The sequence below is a fragment of the Idiotropiscis lumnitzeri genome, chromosome 20 (genome assembly GCF_059441095.1).
Source record: "Idiotropiscis lumnitzeri isolate Australia: NSW breed Sydney's pygmy pipehorse chromosome 20, RoL_Ilum_1.0, whole genome shotgun sequence".
NCBI lineage: Eukaryota > Metazoa > Chordata > Actinopteri > Syngnathiformes > Syngnathidae > Idiotropiscis > Idiotropiscis lumnitzeri.
Window position 1 is genome coordinate 464510 of NC_142410.1, and position 15000 is coordinate 479509.

Here is a 15000-nt window from a genome sequence, read left to right on the forward strand (position 1 = left end):
CCCAAACATCGGTCTCCCAAGCCACATCTTCCAGCTCTTCAAGGGTGGATCCCCAGGCGTTCCCAGGCCAGCAGAGAATTGACATAGTCGCTCCAGCATGTCCCAGGTCGTCCTCAGGGCCTCGTGCTGGTGGGACCGGAACACCTCACTTGGGGAGGCGTCCAGGAGGCATCCTTATCAGATGCCTGAGCCACCTCACCTCCTCTCAACATGGAGGAGCAGCGGCTTGACTTCGAGTCCCTCCCGGATGACAGAGCTTCTCACCCTTTTTGAAAGATCCTGATCATTATAGAACAAAAAAGTCAAGTAATAGAACCAAAAAATTAACACTGTGAGCAGGCTACAAACACGGCACCCAACCAACCTTCTCCTCATCTCTGGTGACTTAACTCATGCTTCTCCTTCCTCTTCTCTGCCTTGATTCACACTGTATGTCAACTGACAAACCAGCGACCTTAAAATACTGGACCTTTTCTATGCCAACACGAAGGAAGCATACACATCACTGTCCCTCCCGCGTTGGGCAAAGCTGATGACAACAAAGTGGCTCTCCAGGCTGTGTACAAACCTCTGGGCCACAGGCAGCCAGCTGTGATCCACACGGTTCAGAGATAGTCAGGAGAGGCAGAGGAAGCCTTAAAGGACTGTTTCAACACAAAACTAAGTGGGAAGTATTCAGCGACACCGACGGGGAGCACATTAATAGTCTGTCCGTTAGTCAGTTAAATAACAGACTATATACATTTCTTCATGGAGAAGACAATACCCACCAGGACAGTAAGGTGTTTTCCAACAATAGACCCTGGATCACGCCGGACATTAAAGCTCTCCAGAAGGAGAAGAAGGTTTTTGTGTCAGGTAACAAGGGGGAACTGAAGACAGTGCAGCGCCAGCTGAGGAGGAGGATCAGAAAGGGGAAAAGGTCCTACAGGAGGAGGAGGGAGGAACAGCAGCGATACAATGCCAGGGGAGTCTGGAGGGGCCTGAAGACCATCTTAGGCCAATGACAACCAAAGACCCAGACAGAGGGGATCCCACAGTGGGCAAATGAGTTGAATGTTTTTTTTTTCAATAGGTTTGATCAGATGCCTGCCCGCACTAGGTCTCTCCTTCTGCAGCCCCTACCAACCTCCCCTGCTGTGAACGACAGCCCCTCTGCCCTCCCCCACAGTTTTCAGCTCCCAGCCACATCAGACAGTCACCATTCTCCCCTGCTCAGCCTTGTCCCTCACAACATCTCAGTTGAAGAACCAGCTGAGGAAGATGAAGCTGAGGAAGGAAGCAGGTCCATATGGCATTAGCTCCTAGCTCCTCAAATCCTACGCAGACCAGCTGTGTGAAATCGTCTGGCGCATGTTTAACTTGAGCCTGAAATTGGGCAGAGTCCCACAGCTGTGGAAAACATCATGCCTGCTCCCGGTGCCAACCCCCCCATTCGAAGGAGCTCAACTATGAGGATCATGTTCTCTGATTTCTCCAGTGCTTTCAACACCACCCAGACCACCATATTGGGAGACAAGCAGGAGTGGGTGGAAGTGGCCATGGGTCTCATAACATGGATCCATGACTATCTCATAAACTGGCCACAGTATGTCAGGACACAGGACTGAGGCACCACAGGGAACTGCCCTGACACCTTTCCTGTCCACCCTCCACACCCCAGACGACAAATACAACACCCCCTACTTCTCACCTACAGAAGTTCCCTGCCGACTGTGGGGCTGCCCCAAACGATTATTTTCCTTCTGATTAGTCGATCAACTAATCGTAGTCTAATCGTAAAACTAGTCGATTAGTTTAAAAAATTATTCTTAAACAATTTTTAAACACATTTTTCAAATAATCCAGCAATTATTTTGGCATTGACAATTATTAACTCACAAAAGCACTTATGAACACTTATTTAAATTATTTGTTTATTAAAGGAAAAAAACATTTTAAAATTGAATCAACAGTCACATCTCTTTTTAGCAAGTAACATGACATGAACCTGAATGATGTATTTCTCTGTCGATGCGTTACAGTGAAACTGTGTGAGCGCATGTTCAGCAGACCAAGAAAAAGAATTGAATAACGAAAAAATAAATAAATCTTAAATAAACAAAAAACAATGAGGTCAGATAATGAAGACAGTGCAAGTGAATAAAAACAGACGTTTTTCCAACAGGATTTGTCACAATTTCACTTCTTTCTCTTCTAGTGTCATTTTGAGGATACGTTGTGTGAATTCAGATGCTCTTCTTGTGTTCATTATTTTTTTTTTGGGGGGGGGGCGTTTGCTTTAACCTGATAAATAGAGATAAATCAAGAGTACATACTGAAATATTATCATAATGATTTTGAAAAGGCACACATATTCGTGCCGTAACGGGCTATAGTAAGCAGGTTACTGCTTCTCGAGTTTTTTTTTTTAAGCAGCGGGAGCAGGACATCATCCTAAACACGACCTGCATGTTGTGCAGCACATGGGGTCTGCACAGAGACGGAGAGACAGAGAGCTTTCAGGAGCACGAGCGGAGTCGATACAAAAAAATTGTCACGTGTTATTCTTTATGGGTACGTAAAGAATACATGTACAATGGTATGTAGAGCAGCGGAACCAGTAATGTTATCTACAAGGACCAAAAGAATTTGACCGGAGTAAAAGTGAAATTTTAGCTATATAACGAACAAAGCTGAAACACAAGAGGGACATCCGGCGGCGCCATGTTTGAGTGAGACGCAAAAGTTTGAGCTCTGCTGACTAACCCATCCCATTTAAAGACTTTAGAATAATACATGCTCAACAACCCCACGAGAACTGACAGTAGCGATAGACTTGCAAGATACCAATTTAGGACCAAAGACTGGGAGGAGAAATTGCCGGAAAAGGCTGATGCTAATAAGCCTGCTTAGCCCGCGGCGGCTTGCGCTAGCAAAGGCGCTATACATGTGACGAAAAACATGGAGATGTTACAAACTATCGTCCAGTCAAATCGAGACATACGGGAGGACATTTCACTGATGAGGATGGATGTGAAGAAGTTCAAAGGCCAAACAAACAAATCATTCACGCGACTGGAAACTTCAATCGAAGCCGTGAATGCACAATTACCGCAGCTGGGAAAGAGGGTTATGGAAGCTGAGGAGCGCATAACTACCACGGAAAAGACCTCAGATGCCCATGGAAAAGCCATCGGATTTCTTTTGCGCCGCGAAGCTGAACTTTTGAAAAGATGCGAGGACCTTCAAAACCGAGCGAGCAGGCAGAACTTGAGAATGTACCAGGTCCGCGAGGGAAGCGAGGGGAGAGATATGGTGGCTTTCGTTAAAAAGCTGCTACCGAAGGTGCTGACAGAACTCTCGCTACCTGAGATGGACATTAAGATTGACCGGGCACATAGAGCCCCAATGCCGAAATCTAAGGAAAGTGATCCTCCTCGCTCGATCGCGATAAATTTCGCGGACTACAACTTGAAGGAACCGATCCTGCAACAAGCATAGAAACAGCGTACAGTGAAGCTGGACAAGAGACGGAGCTATTTCTGACTATTCCCTGGAGGTGCAGAGGAAACGCGCCCAGGTCAGATAAGTCGTGAAACAGCCAAAGGAGAAAAATATGAAGGCAAGTGCTTGTACCCGGCGCGGCTGAGCATGACGGTGGATTCTGAGGAGAAAATCTTCCAGATCGTGATGGACGCTGCACCGGTGCTTAGGAGATTTGATATCGAGATCCGGATCGACGAATGGGATAAAGTGTAGTGGAGCTGACTAAATACAGATGGGGGAATCGGAATTCCATACGCAGCAGCCGTAAAGTTAGCACTTTTAGGACTGCAGGTTTTTCTTTCCTAAATCAGACTGGACATATCATGAAATAAATTAAGAGCCTTTGTTTCTGATTTGTAACAAACCACCTTCTAGTTAGCTCTGCTATAGTTAAACATTTTCATAAACATCCTGCTGATGGGGGTTGTTGGATTATATGTGTATGTGAATGTGCGTGTGCATGTATGTATGTACATGTGTAAGTACATTTGTAAGTGTATGTGACTATAAGCGGGGGTGTGTGTGTGTGTGTGTGTACATGTAGGTAGGTGGTTAGGTGGACACGTGTGTGTGCACATGCACACGCATGTAGAATGTGTATGAATATGTACGTATATATGTATGTGTGTAAGTGTATGTATATAGCTGGGTTTATGTAAGTATACATGTGTATGCATGTTCGTAAGCATGTATGTATGGGTGCATATATGTATATATGTGTGTATGTGCGTGGGCCTGTGCATGTGCGTGTGTGTATACATGTAGGTATGCAATATTACTATGTTTTTGTTTTCATATTCATGCCGAGTTTGGATTGTAACTACAGAACGTTATTGGGTCGTTTTGGGTTGTGGCGTCAGCTGTAATTGATTATGAGTGGTTCACACTCAGCCAACGTCGGGCTGCCGTGATCTGCCAGACGGATGCAGATTGCTTTACACTCACATTATCTCGGAGGGACTCCTCCACCCCCGCCCGTTTTCACCCGGGCACTGGTCTTTATTCAAGACAGACCAGTTGAGGACTTGGAAGCCAGTTTGATATGTTTGATTCCTAATGTTTTATTTTGGAAAGTGTTTTTCTTTTCTGTTTTATTTTATGTTATTTCTTTGACAACCGATGATGCGTTAGGTACTTACGAGGTAACTGAAAAGTATTTTGACAGTAAAGACTAACAACTCTACTCTATGGAGGGTTTGATTGTGGTTAGCTACAATATTAAGGGTCTGGGGAGTCCGGTTAAAAGAAAGAAAATACTTAATCAACTTAAAGCATTGAAATGCTTAATTGCATTGCTACAAAAACCCAGTTGAACGAAGCAGAACATTTGAAATTAAGGAGTGATTGGGTGGAACAAACATACGGCGCATCTCACGAAGGAGGGAGGAAACGTGGAGTTGCTATTTTAATCAGGAGGAATCTTTTCTTTAACTGTGAGAAGGTACATAAAGACAGGGAAGAAGACATTATGGTTGTAGGTACAGTTGGGCAGAACAGGTTCACTTTCCTGAACATATACGCACCAAATGAGGACTGTCCAATTTTCTATAAGAATATGGCGGCCAAACTGGCGGATGAAGGGGAAGGAATAATAGTGGTTGGGGGTGACTATAATTGTGTTTTGAACTCAAAGGTTGACCGATTACCTGCTGGGAAAGGACCCCGAACCAGAAAATCTGTCACAGTACTGAGAATGATGGATCGACTTGGCTTAATTGATGCATGGCAATATCACCACCCAGAGACAGTGACTTCACATATAAGTCCCAGGTACATGGGAGTTATGCTCGACTTGATATGTTCCTTGTTTCAAAGGCTGATGTACATAAAATGATAGAATGTGAAATAGAACCGATGACTCTGTCGGATCATAGCCCGTTCGTGTTGAAAATAAAGTTAGATCAAGAAAGACAATTAGGGTGATCGTGGAGACTTAACGTCTCAATATTAAACAGTTCTCAAATCCAACAAGATCTACGTGCAAGGTTGAATGAATATTTGGACTTAAATGATAATGGAGAGGTTTCTCCATCTATTTTATGGGATGGCGCCAAAGCGGTTATGAGGGGACACATCATTCAAATCACGTCAAGATTAAAAAGACAGAGAGAGGTGAAACGACTTGCATTGGAGGCGGGAATTAAGAGGCTGGAAAAGGAACACAAAACGTCGGGAGGCCAGGACTCATTAGAAATTGTTAAATTAGCAAAGGGAAAAGATGGACAAACTACTTACATACAGGGCAGAGGGAATGCTCCGATTCGTGAAAAGAAATTACTATGAGAAGGGGAATAAAGCGAGTAGACTATTGGCCTTTCAGTTAAGGAAAGCCCAATCAAATCGGGTGGTACCTAAAATTAAACATCCCGTTACACAGAGAACTACCACTCAACCGAAAGAAATTGCAGAAACATTTGCTGATTATTACAAAACATTATATGAAGGTCAAGTAGTAATGGGGGAAAAAGGACATAATAAAAAAAATTCTAGATTTGAATGAATTGAATAAACTGTCACAAGATGAGGCTGAGATGATGTGCTCCCCCATAACGGAACAGGAAATAATAGATCGCATTAGTCAGTTAAAGAACTATGCTTCCCCAGGGGTCGACGGGTACCCGGCGGAGTATTATAAAGTTTTTGCAAGGGAGCTGGCCCCAATTCTGTGTTGGGAGTATAATTATGTTTTAGATGTTAGGGATCCCCCAAAAACCTGGTCCGAGGCAATCATAACAGTTATACACAAAGAAGGAAAGGACCCTTCTCAGTGTATGGGTTATCGGCCTATAAGCTTGCTGTGTCAGGATTTAAAAATCTTGACTTCTATTTTGGCAGACAGAATACAAAAATACACACATAAATTAATCAATTCAGACCAGACAGGGTTTATTACCGGTCGACGTGGCACCGACAATGTTAGACGGGGCCCTTAACCTGCAATCCGTTGCCTCGGCCAGAAGGACTCCATCATTATTTCTCAGCCTGGATGCCGAAAAAGCATTTGACAGGCTGGATTGGACATTTCTGGACCACATATAAATCCATATGGGCTTTAATGAAACTTTTTTGAGTTGGATCCAGGTGTTTTATATGAGCCCCCGGTCGAGAGTTAGGGTTAACGGACATTGTTCCGATTTCTTTAAGATGAGTAGGTGGACAAGACAGGGAGATGCACTTTCGCCAATCCTATTAGCTCTTAGTATTGAATCCCTCGCTGAATTGATCAGAAGAAATCCACTTATACAAGCAATTCATGATGAGGGCAGACACCAACACAAAATAGCGCTGTACGGCGACGACATACTATTATTTGTTGATGTCAGGTTCAATCACTGAAGCATTCACTGAACATAGGCAAAATGAATGGAAGAAAGACAAGAGTTGATCTTTTACTCGCGAGGAGAAAGAACGGAGGTGTGCTCAGTTACATCTCCAACTTCGTTCTGGAGCACACGCCGCCGAGCCCTCTATTTTATTAGGGAAGTCCCTAACAATACAATGTATTTGCACTAAGGAATGAAGGGGGAGCACCAGCAGGAACATGTAAACATTTCAGACAAGAGGAAAGACAGACATGTACCTTAATACGTCGCACATAGCAACAACTTCAGTAAAACCTTGCCATATTAGTTAGTTGGATAGATGATTTCTTTTTTTTTTTTTTTAAGCGACGTCGACGGTATGTTGTGCGCGACGACGTATATACGTTGACTAGTCGGGACAGCCCTCACCGACTGATTATCGGCCTCATCACAGATTGGAGTACAGAGTACTTACTCAGGGTTTTGTGGACTGGTGCCAACATAACCACCTCCAGATCAACGCTGGGAAACCCAAAGAGCTTGTGGTGGATTTCTGCAGGCGCCGGCACTCACCGCCTGCACCAGTGAATATTCAGGGTAGATGTTGAGAGAGTCTCAACTTACAAGTACCAGGGTGGTCTTCTGAACAATAAACTGGACTGGAGCGACAAGACGGATGCTCTCTAAAGGAAAGTTCAGAGCAGACTCTGAGGTCCTTTGGGGGTTCAGGGGACACTCCTCAGGAAATTTTATGACTCTATGGTTGCATCGGTCATAATCTATGGAGTGGTCTCCTGGACAGGCGATATCTCGAGCCGGGACAAAAAGAGGCTGGAAAAACTGATGAGGAGGGCAAGCTCTGTCCTGGACTGCTCCCTGGACTCTGTGGACTCAGTGGGGGGCAGGAGGATGATGGTGAAACTGTCATAAATGCTGGAAAACCCAGCCCACCCCCTCAATGACACTCTTACAGCACTCCACAGCTCCTTCAGTGATAGACTGTTACACCCTCGCTGTGCAAAGGAGAGCTTCCGCGGCTCCTTCCGGCCTACAGCTGTCAGACTGTTTAACAAGAACATTGGGTAGTTGCTACAAACTGGAGGACATTAGCGCAATTGTGCAATCCTACAATACTCAACACAACTTACTACTATCTATTCAATGCTTTATTTATTTTGAACATTGCAGTATTCTATCATTGCAGTATTTTTATCATTGCATTATTTGGATTTATTACCCCTCGGTACCATGGACAGACTTCCCTATGAACTATGGACAGACTATCGGAGTTTTTCCTTACACTGTACATGTAGAGAGATGTGTATATACTGCATATATTTACATAGTTTAATGTTTCCTGCTAATGTTATACATCAACTGCTACATTGCGCCGCCATCTCTGTGTGACCTATCTTTGCTGCTGTAACACTGTAAATGTCCCATTGTCGGATTAATAAAGGTCTTGATCTTGATAATGATTACGGCCTTTATAAAAATGCTTTTGGGGGGAGTTGTTGACGTCCATGATATGCCCCTGAGATGCGGACCAGGTTTTTGTCCGAAAAGTCAAGTAAAAAATTTGGGGGTTGGGTAGATTCATCTGATTAATTGTTATTTCAGGAGAGAGGCAACATTAATCAGAAAACCATGGTTGGACTAGCAGGGCACATAGTAGGGGCGTCCCGACACAACTTTTTTCCCTTCTGATTTGATACCGATTTTGTGGCCTGGAGTAATGTCCAATACGATATCAGCGGGGAGTGATACATGCTTTAATTAATTTTTTTGTATGAATTGTTACAAGAGACACCATCAAGTTGTACTATGAAAATAAATGAAAATAGTAAGCAACGGTAGGCATGAGAAAATATGACATTTATTCCAAAACTTTGGGTTACATGAATTCTACCCCAAACATGAGAATGTACTGCACTTGAATATAATAAATGAAAAATACATTATAGCAAGGATCTAGGATATTTTTGGGCTGGTTGTAAGCTGGCGTGCCCAACTTTTTTACTTGGTCACACCAGCGCTAAAGTTAGAAAGATTTATGCCTGAATACAGTCATAAATCTGGCAACTTACAGAAATTCACTTCTCGAACAATTTATGTATGTATTTATGTTTCCCAATTTAAAATTCTGTCAGTAACATTACAACAGGTTGCACATGGGATTGTTTGACTATTTTAATATTTAATCCTTCAAAGAATGGATCACTTGCAGAATTATATACTTAACTAGACCTTTCAACGATGCACATTGCATGTTTATTTTTAAATAAATGCAGGACCCTATTTCAGCCCTGTAAACTTCTTGACAGAATTTTAAAAATAGGACAATAACAAATTGTTCAGGAAGTGAATGTCTGATCTGTGAATGTAATTGAGACAATATTTCCTAACTTTAGCTTTGGTGAAACTAAGTACAGATGTTGGGCACACCCGTTCACAACGGTGAATTAATTGTAACCCAAATATTCTGAATAAATGGGTCATACTTTCTCAGACCTAATGTTGCTGAAAATTGTTATTTGTTTTTCTAGTATAATGTGATAAAATCTCATCTCACAATTCATACTGAAAAATAAATTAAAGCATGTATCATTCCTGCTGAGGAATTCAGAGGATATTGGTATCGGAAAGTACAGTAGGACACAATATCGGTATCATAAAAAAAGTGAAAAGAGATTATTCGGGACAGCACTCGCGCTTCATGTTGGTGGTGGTATGCACCAAAGAGCTGTAATCCACCCATAGATCAAGAGGAAGAAGAAGATGAAGACAAAGTAGAAAAGCGCTTGCAAAGAACTGTTAGCGCGTGCTACTTGGATTGGATTTTTTTTACACCCTTGGTCAAAATGTGGAGCAGGATTCTGGTTATGGGAAGTCATTTTAAAATTTCATTTAACTTTTTGGTGTTTTAGGTGTTAAAATAGCTCCAGGCAGCCACCAGTTTCTAATCATTCAGTACTTTTACAGTTCAATATATTGGTGAATTAAGTGTATGTGAAATGTACGTGAGTATATATGTGCGTATCGCTCTTTTGATGTAGAAACACTGTCATCCATTTACAATTTTAATCACATTGGATTTTTCATCTGTTGTTATGGACAATGACATGTTTTTTTGGAAGGACAGATAGATTGACTTTTCACGGACTAACTGAACAACTAACTGGACTAACTGATAAACTATCTGATGGACTGACTCATGTTGACAACGACAGACAAACCCACCTCCAATGCCCACCTCTGGTAAATACATGAATAATGAAAGAAATACATGGCTGATTATTGAGAATACGACACCAACCAAATATGAATACCACACGGTGGCAGACTGGTTAGCACGTTGGCCTCACAATGCGGAGGTCGTGGGTTTAATTACGGCTCTGGCCTTCCTGTGTCGAGTTTGCATGTTCTCCCCGTGCCTTCGTGGGTTTTCTCCGGGTACTCCGGTTTCCTCCCACATTCCAAAAACATGCATGGCTGGTTGATTGGACACTCTAAATTACCCCTAGGTATGAGTGTGAGCGTGAATGGATGTTTGTCTATGTGTGCCCTGCAATTGGCTGGCAACTAGTTCAGGGTGTACCCCGCCTACAGCCCGTAGATAGCTGGGATAGGCACCAGCACCCCCCGCGACTCTCGTGAGGACAAGCGGTACAGATAATGGATGGATGGTACAATTCCAGAGAGCAACTCTCTGCCATGACTCTTTGGTGGCGATCAAAATTTTCCAACTGCTGAGTGGAGCGCACCCAAGCAGGATCCTAGCAACGACGTTCCCGTAGAAGGCAAAGGCAAAGTACATGCATTGAAATTAAGCCATAGCATCCTCAATTGTAAAACTATTTTCATGAGGCTGACTATTTTGCCAATGCCAAAACTTGTGCTATCAATCCAGAGCATATATCTTTGAAGTGTACCTTATGCAACCCATTTACAGGTATTGCTGAGGAAATGTAGCAATATTGTTAAATTTGTTCCCACTTTTGTGCCCAGTCTTGCATTTGCCAAAAATAATGTGGTTAATTTGTAGTGCACCATGTTCATGTTAGGAACCGATGAAAATCGTTGACTGGGCCTTCCCTTACACCCACCAGTTGCTCTTGAGTGATGTCTGAGCAAAGTAAAATTCGACTTCCATGAGCGATCATGTCAGCGCCACCCTCTTTTTCTTTCAACAGAGAGACGTTCCTGGATTCACCAGTCCGGTTGGATGCCCGTGAGCATGGCATCCAGATTGTGATATTTATTCATTCATTCATTCATTTAAACATAAAGGTTGTAACCTGGCCAGCATCACAGACAGGCTTCCAACTTCGCTGGATTGGCTGATGTTTACTTTGCATTGCAACACCGGCCTCATCTGACACAGTCAGCAAAATAGGTCCCTTTAATGAAAATACAAATTTATTTATAGAGTGCATTTCAAAACAGCTGGAGCTCTAACAAAGCGCTTTCCATAAAGTGTAATTTATGGATCGTCAGTAATGACTGCAAGAATTGCAAGAATTACTCCGATTAGACAGAATCTGAACAAGAAAATACCACTTTGAATTGGGGAGACAGAAAGGGCAAGACAACTATGTCATGGCCTCTAGTAAGCAAGTATGGCTCCATACATTTGCTGTTTTCGTGTCTCGAAGAATAGGTTCTACGAGCTATAATAAACTTGTTTTTTTTTTTTTAACGACGATCGGTGTAAATAAAAACGTGTTTGAATGTAGTTTTTTTTTTTTCATAAACCTTTTATGTTTTCCCATCTGACCAATATGGGTGCACTTAAAATGTGTTTTTGTGATACCCATGAACAACGAACATGGCAAGATGTTCTGGTATATTGCAGTAGTGATAGACCGATATGCTTTTTTTCAGGGCCGATACAGATTATTAGCAGTCATGGAGGCCGAAAACCGATATTTGAAGCCGATATTCATTTGTTGAAAAAAGGGTTAAAATGGTGTCAAAATTTTAAATCATAAAAACTCCAAAACTTGACAGTTTAAATGCCTTTAAGCACATATTTATTAAACAACAGTGATTTACAACATAGTAAAACTTTTCTAGACGTTAGAAAATAGAGAACTTAGTTTGAAAAATCTTACAAAAAGTGCAAAGAGCTGCCAGACTCTGCTGCATGTAATATAGTTCAATGAAAACAAACATCTCTTTTAAGTTTACTAAAGCAAATAGTTTTTTATTAGTTGTGAGTTGTAACAGACTGACATTTAATACATTTCGGCAGTCTGTTTCCTTTCCTTCCTATGCATGCGGGACCTCTCCCGTAGTGCATGTGACTGAGGTGAAAAAGCAAACAGGCAGCTTACTGCTGATTGGCTGCTACAAGGAACAATCTCCTTCTGCAGGCAGGGGCACAAGCACAGCAGAAAGAGAAAGAGAGAAAGGTGGAGAGGGAGAGAGGGGGGGGGGGGAGAGAGAGAGAGACAGAGACAGAGAGAGAGAGCGCCAGTGTTTAATTTATCGGCCTTTAAAGCTAAAAAAAAAAGGCAGATGCCGAAAATCGGCAAAGGCCAAATATCGCCCCCAATAATCGGCCCGGACGATAATCGGTCTATCACTATATTGCAGTAAGCACACTGCACAGGCGTGTCATGATCTATACAGTCGATTCCCAGAGTGTGTTGCGTGCCACACCTTATAAGCACATTCATCCTTGTCACATACTGGATATGTTAAATGAAGACTCACAGGTCACACTTTATCACGAAAATAGTCCGATCACGATTGGTGGCTGATGCAACAGAGCACTGCTATATAGGACTGCTATTCAATGTCAGTGTCCTATTTCACTTCAACATGCCATGCAAGAGTTACAAGTCAAAAATTCTATTTCTTCATTAAAATAATTTTGAAAAGGTTCCAACTGTTTTGAAAGCAGCTACGTTACTAAAAATCAAGTTTTGCTCATTTGCGAATGAATAAATGGCTCATATTCAAATCACACTTCTTTTTTTCCCCCCTCTACTATCCTTCCTTCGGGCACTGCAACTCATCTGGTGATGCTCGCAACAAAGGTTTACTCAAATTGCTTTAACTTGCGAAGGGACATAGTTGCAGGATTTCTTTTTCTCCACCCATGCTAAATTTGGGCTTGACTGATACATAGGGGGGGCTGAGAAAATAATTTACAAATATATTTTAGAATATAATATCAAATAAAATGCTGAAGGGGTTTAACTAGACTCACACAGATATCTGACAGGACTTGCTGAGCGAGTCATGCTTGTCGGCTCGCTAAGAGCGGTGTGCTCACAGCTTTACTATCTGCATAACTGAATGGGACATTTGTATAACATTCTGAGTTTCGAAAGAGAACGGGATGAATCCACTTGTGCTCTCATTGGTCGAAGTGGGTATCTACAAATCCTCCTGGTAAACTATATCCATCCATTGATTATGCAAGTCCATCTATCCATCCATCCATCCATTATCCGAGGAGCCGCTTATCCTCACGAGGGTCGAAGGCATGCTGGAGCCTATCCCACCAGTCTTTGGGCAGTAGGCGGGTTACATTCTGAACTGCTTGCTAGCCAATTGCAGGGCACACGTAAACAACTATTCACACTCGCAATCACACCTAGGAAGAATGTTAGAGTGTTCAATGAATCTACCAAGCATGGTTTTGGAATTTGGTTCTCTCTTTGAAATAATGTCTTTTCCCAAGATATGGCTGTATTATGCTTGCGTCAAACAGAATTCTAGTACCACCAAAATCATTGATTTTCAGGAGACCCCAAAAACGTAATGTTTGGTTGCTTCTTCAATCATTACCAATCCATCGTCAGCGACCAAGCCATTTGTCAGCACTTTTCAATTATTTGTAGAAAATAACACCCATATGTATCGATTGAACAATACTGTATATAGATGAGTACCAAGATGTTTTGGCATAACACCCGCGATAAGCATTAGCAACACATTTACTCTCGAGCAAATGTCCCAATCCAATTGCATAGCTTGGCGATGTGTGCTGTACTCGACTACAAACAGTGTTTAGTCAAAACAAGCAACCAATCAGAACTAAGATTGCTTATGACAAAATAATCCACATACATTTGACATGAAGAGAAGTGCTTGAAATGTGTCACACGTTAACCTGTTCTTTGAATTGGCCTATAGAATTTATCAAGCTTGTCAGTGAGGTCAAAAGCAGGTAAGCCCAATAGACAGACTTCCTCTCGTGTCTGGCCGGCATGCCCTGCCTGTCAGCATGGAGAAAAATAATTCCAGATAACACTGCTCGCATTTTGTTTCCAAGCGAGGTGTTTGTGTCAGTGCATTTCTACAACACACACTTGGCGCACCTTTTAACACAAATTTGGAAGCCATCGCTAGAAATATTGTGAAATATATACAAATACACGTAAAACAAGCAATGAGGTGTATGTACAAGAAGTCAAGGTTCCAACCTGATGATGTCTAAAACTGGAGTCCTGACCACTCTGAAGAGACGATGTTGTTGTGGATTCTGGGTCATTTTCTCATTTGCTCGTGCAGAAGGAGATGGAGAGGATGGGGGGAACAAATCTCCAGGTTCCAAAACAATGTGTTCATCATCCTAAATAAAAAAAAAAGTAAGTTTCTTGATTGCTGTTAACTGCTACAAATTGAGAGAATAAGGCAGAATTTTAAGTACATTTGACTTGAGAATATTCAAAATTAGTTTTTTCTGGGACCATGCTCGTAGCTCAAAAAACTTGTATCTGGATACATCTTTCCCCGGTGAAAGGAACAGAAATGCCAGAGATCTGTACCTATCTCTTCCCCTCCCAAACGCCCCCCCCCCCAATTTTTTGTAATGTGTTATTCATACGATACTATTTCATAATATTGAATATTAAAAGCATAGCCTAAAAACAATTCAATAGAATGTAAATAATTAGTCAGTGTATCATGAATTAACACTTAAATTAAATCTATTGAGCCTCTCCTTCAGGTGCCCCCCACCTTGGCCACTGTCCGTACAATACAGTCGTGGGCACAAATGAATATGGAAGGCTTCACAATTACCGTAACAAGCAAGGCTGAGGTAATAGTTGCTTCACATAGGATAAAGATATGTTTGTGAGTATTGTGATCGTCTGTCTACATGTGTAGGTCCACTGTTTGTGTTGAAATATCAGTGTCGTAAAGGGTTTTA

General features: G+C 42.1%; 1 protein-coding gene across 16 annotated transcripts in view; it reads right to left on the bottom strand.

Moving 5' to 3' along the window:
- Positions 1–15000, bottom strand: part of tmem94 (transmembrane protein 94) — a 299501-nt gene that overhangs the window by 216278 nt on the left and 68223 nt on the right. For all 16 annotated transcript variants that reach the window (XR_015839981.1, XR_015839982.1, XR_015839980.1 and 13 more), the window contains one exon: positions 14270–14418. Coding sequence is in view for 8 of the 16 variants with exons in the window: in XM_088283675.1 (XP_088139801.1) it covers positions 14270–14418 (149 nt within the window). In the remaining 8 variants the exon portion in view is untranslated. The remainder of the gene's footprint in view (positions 1–14269; positions 14419–15000) is intronic.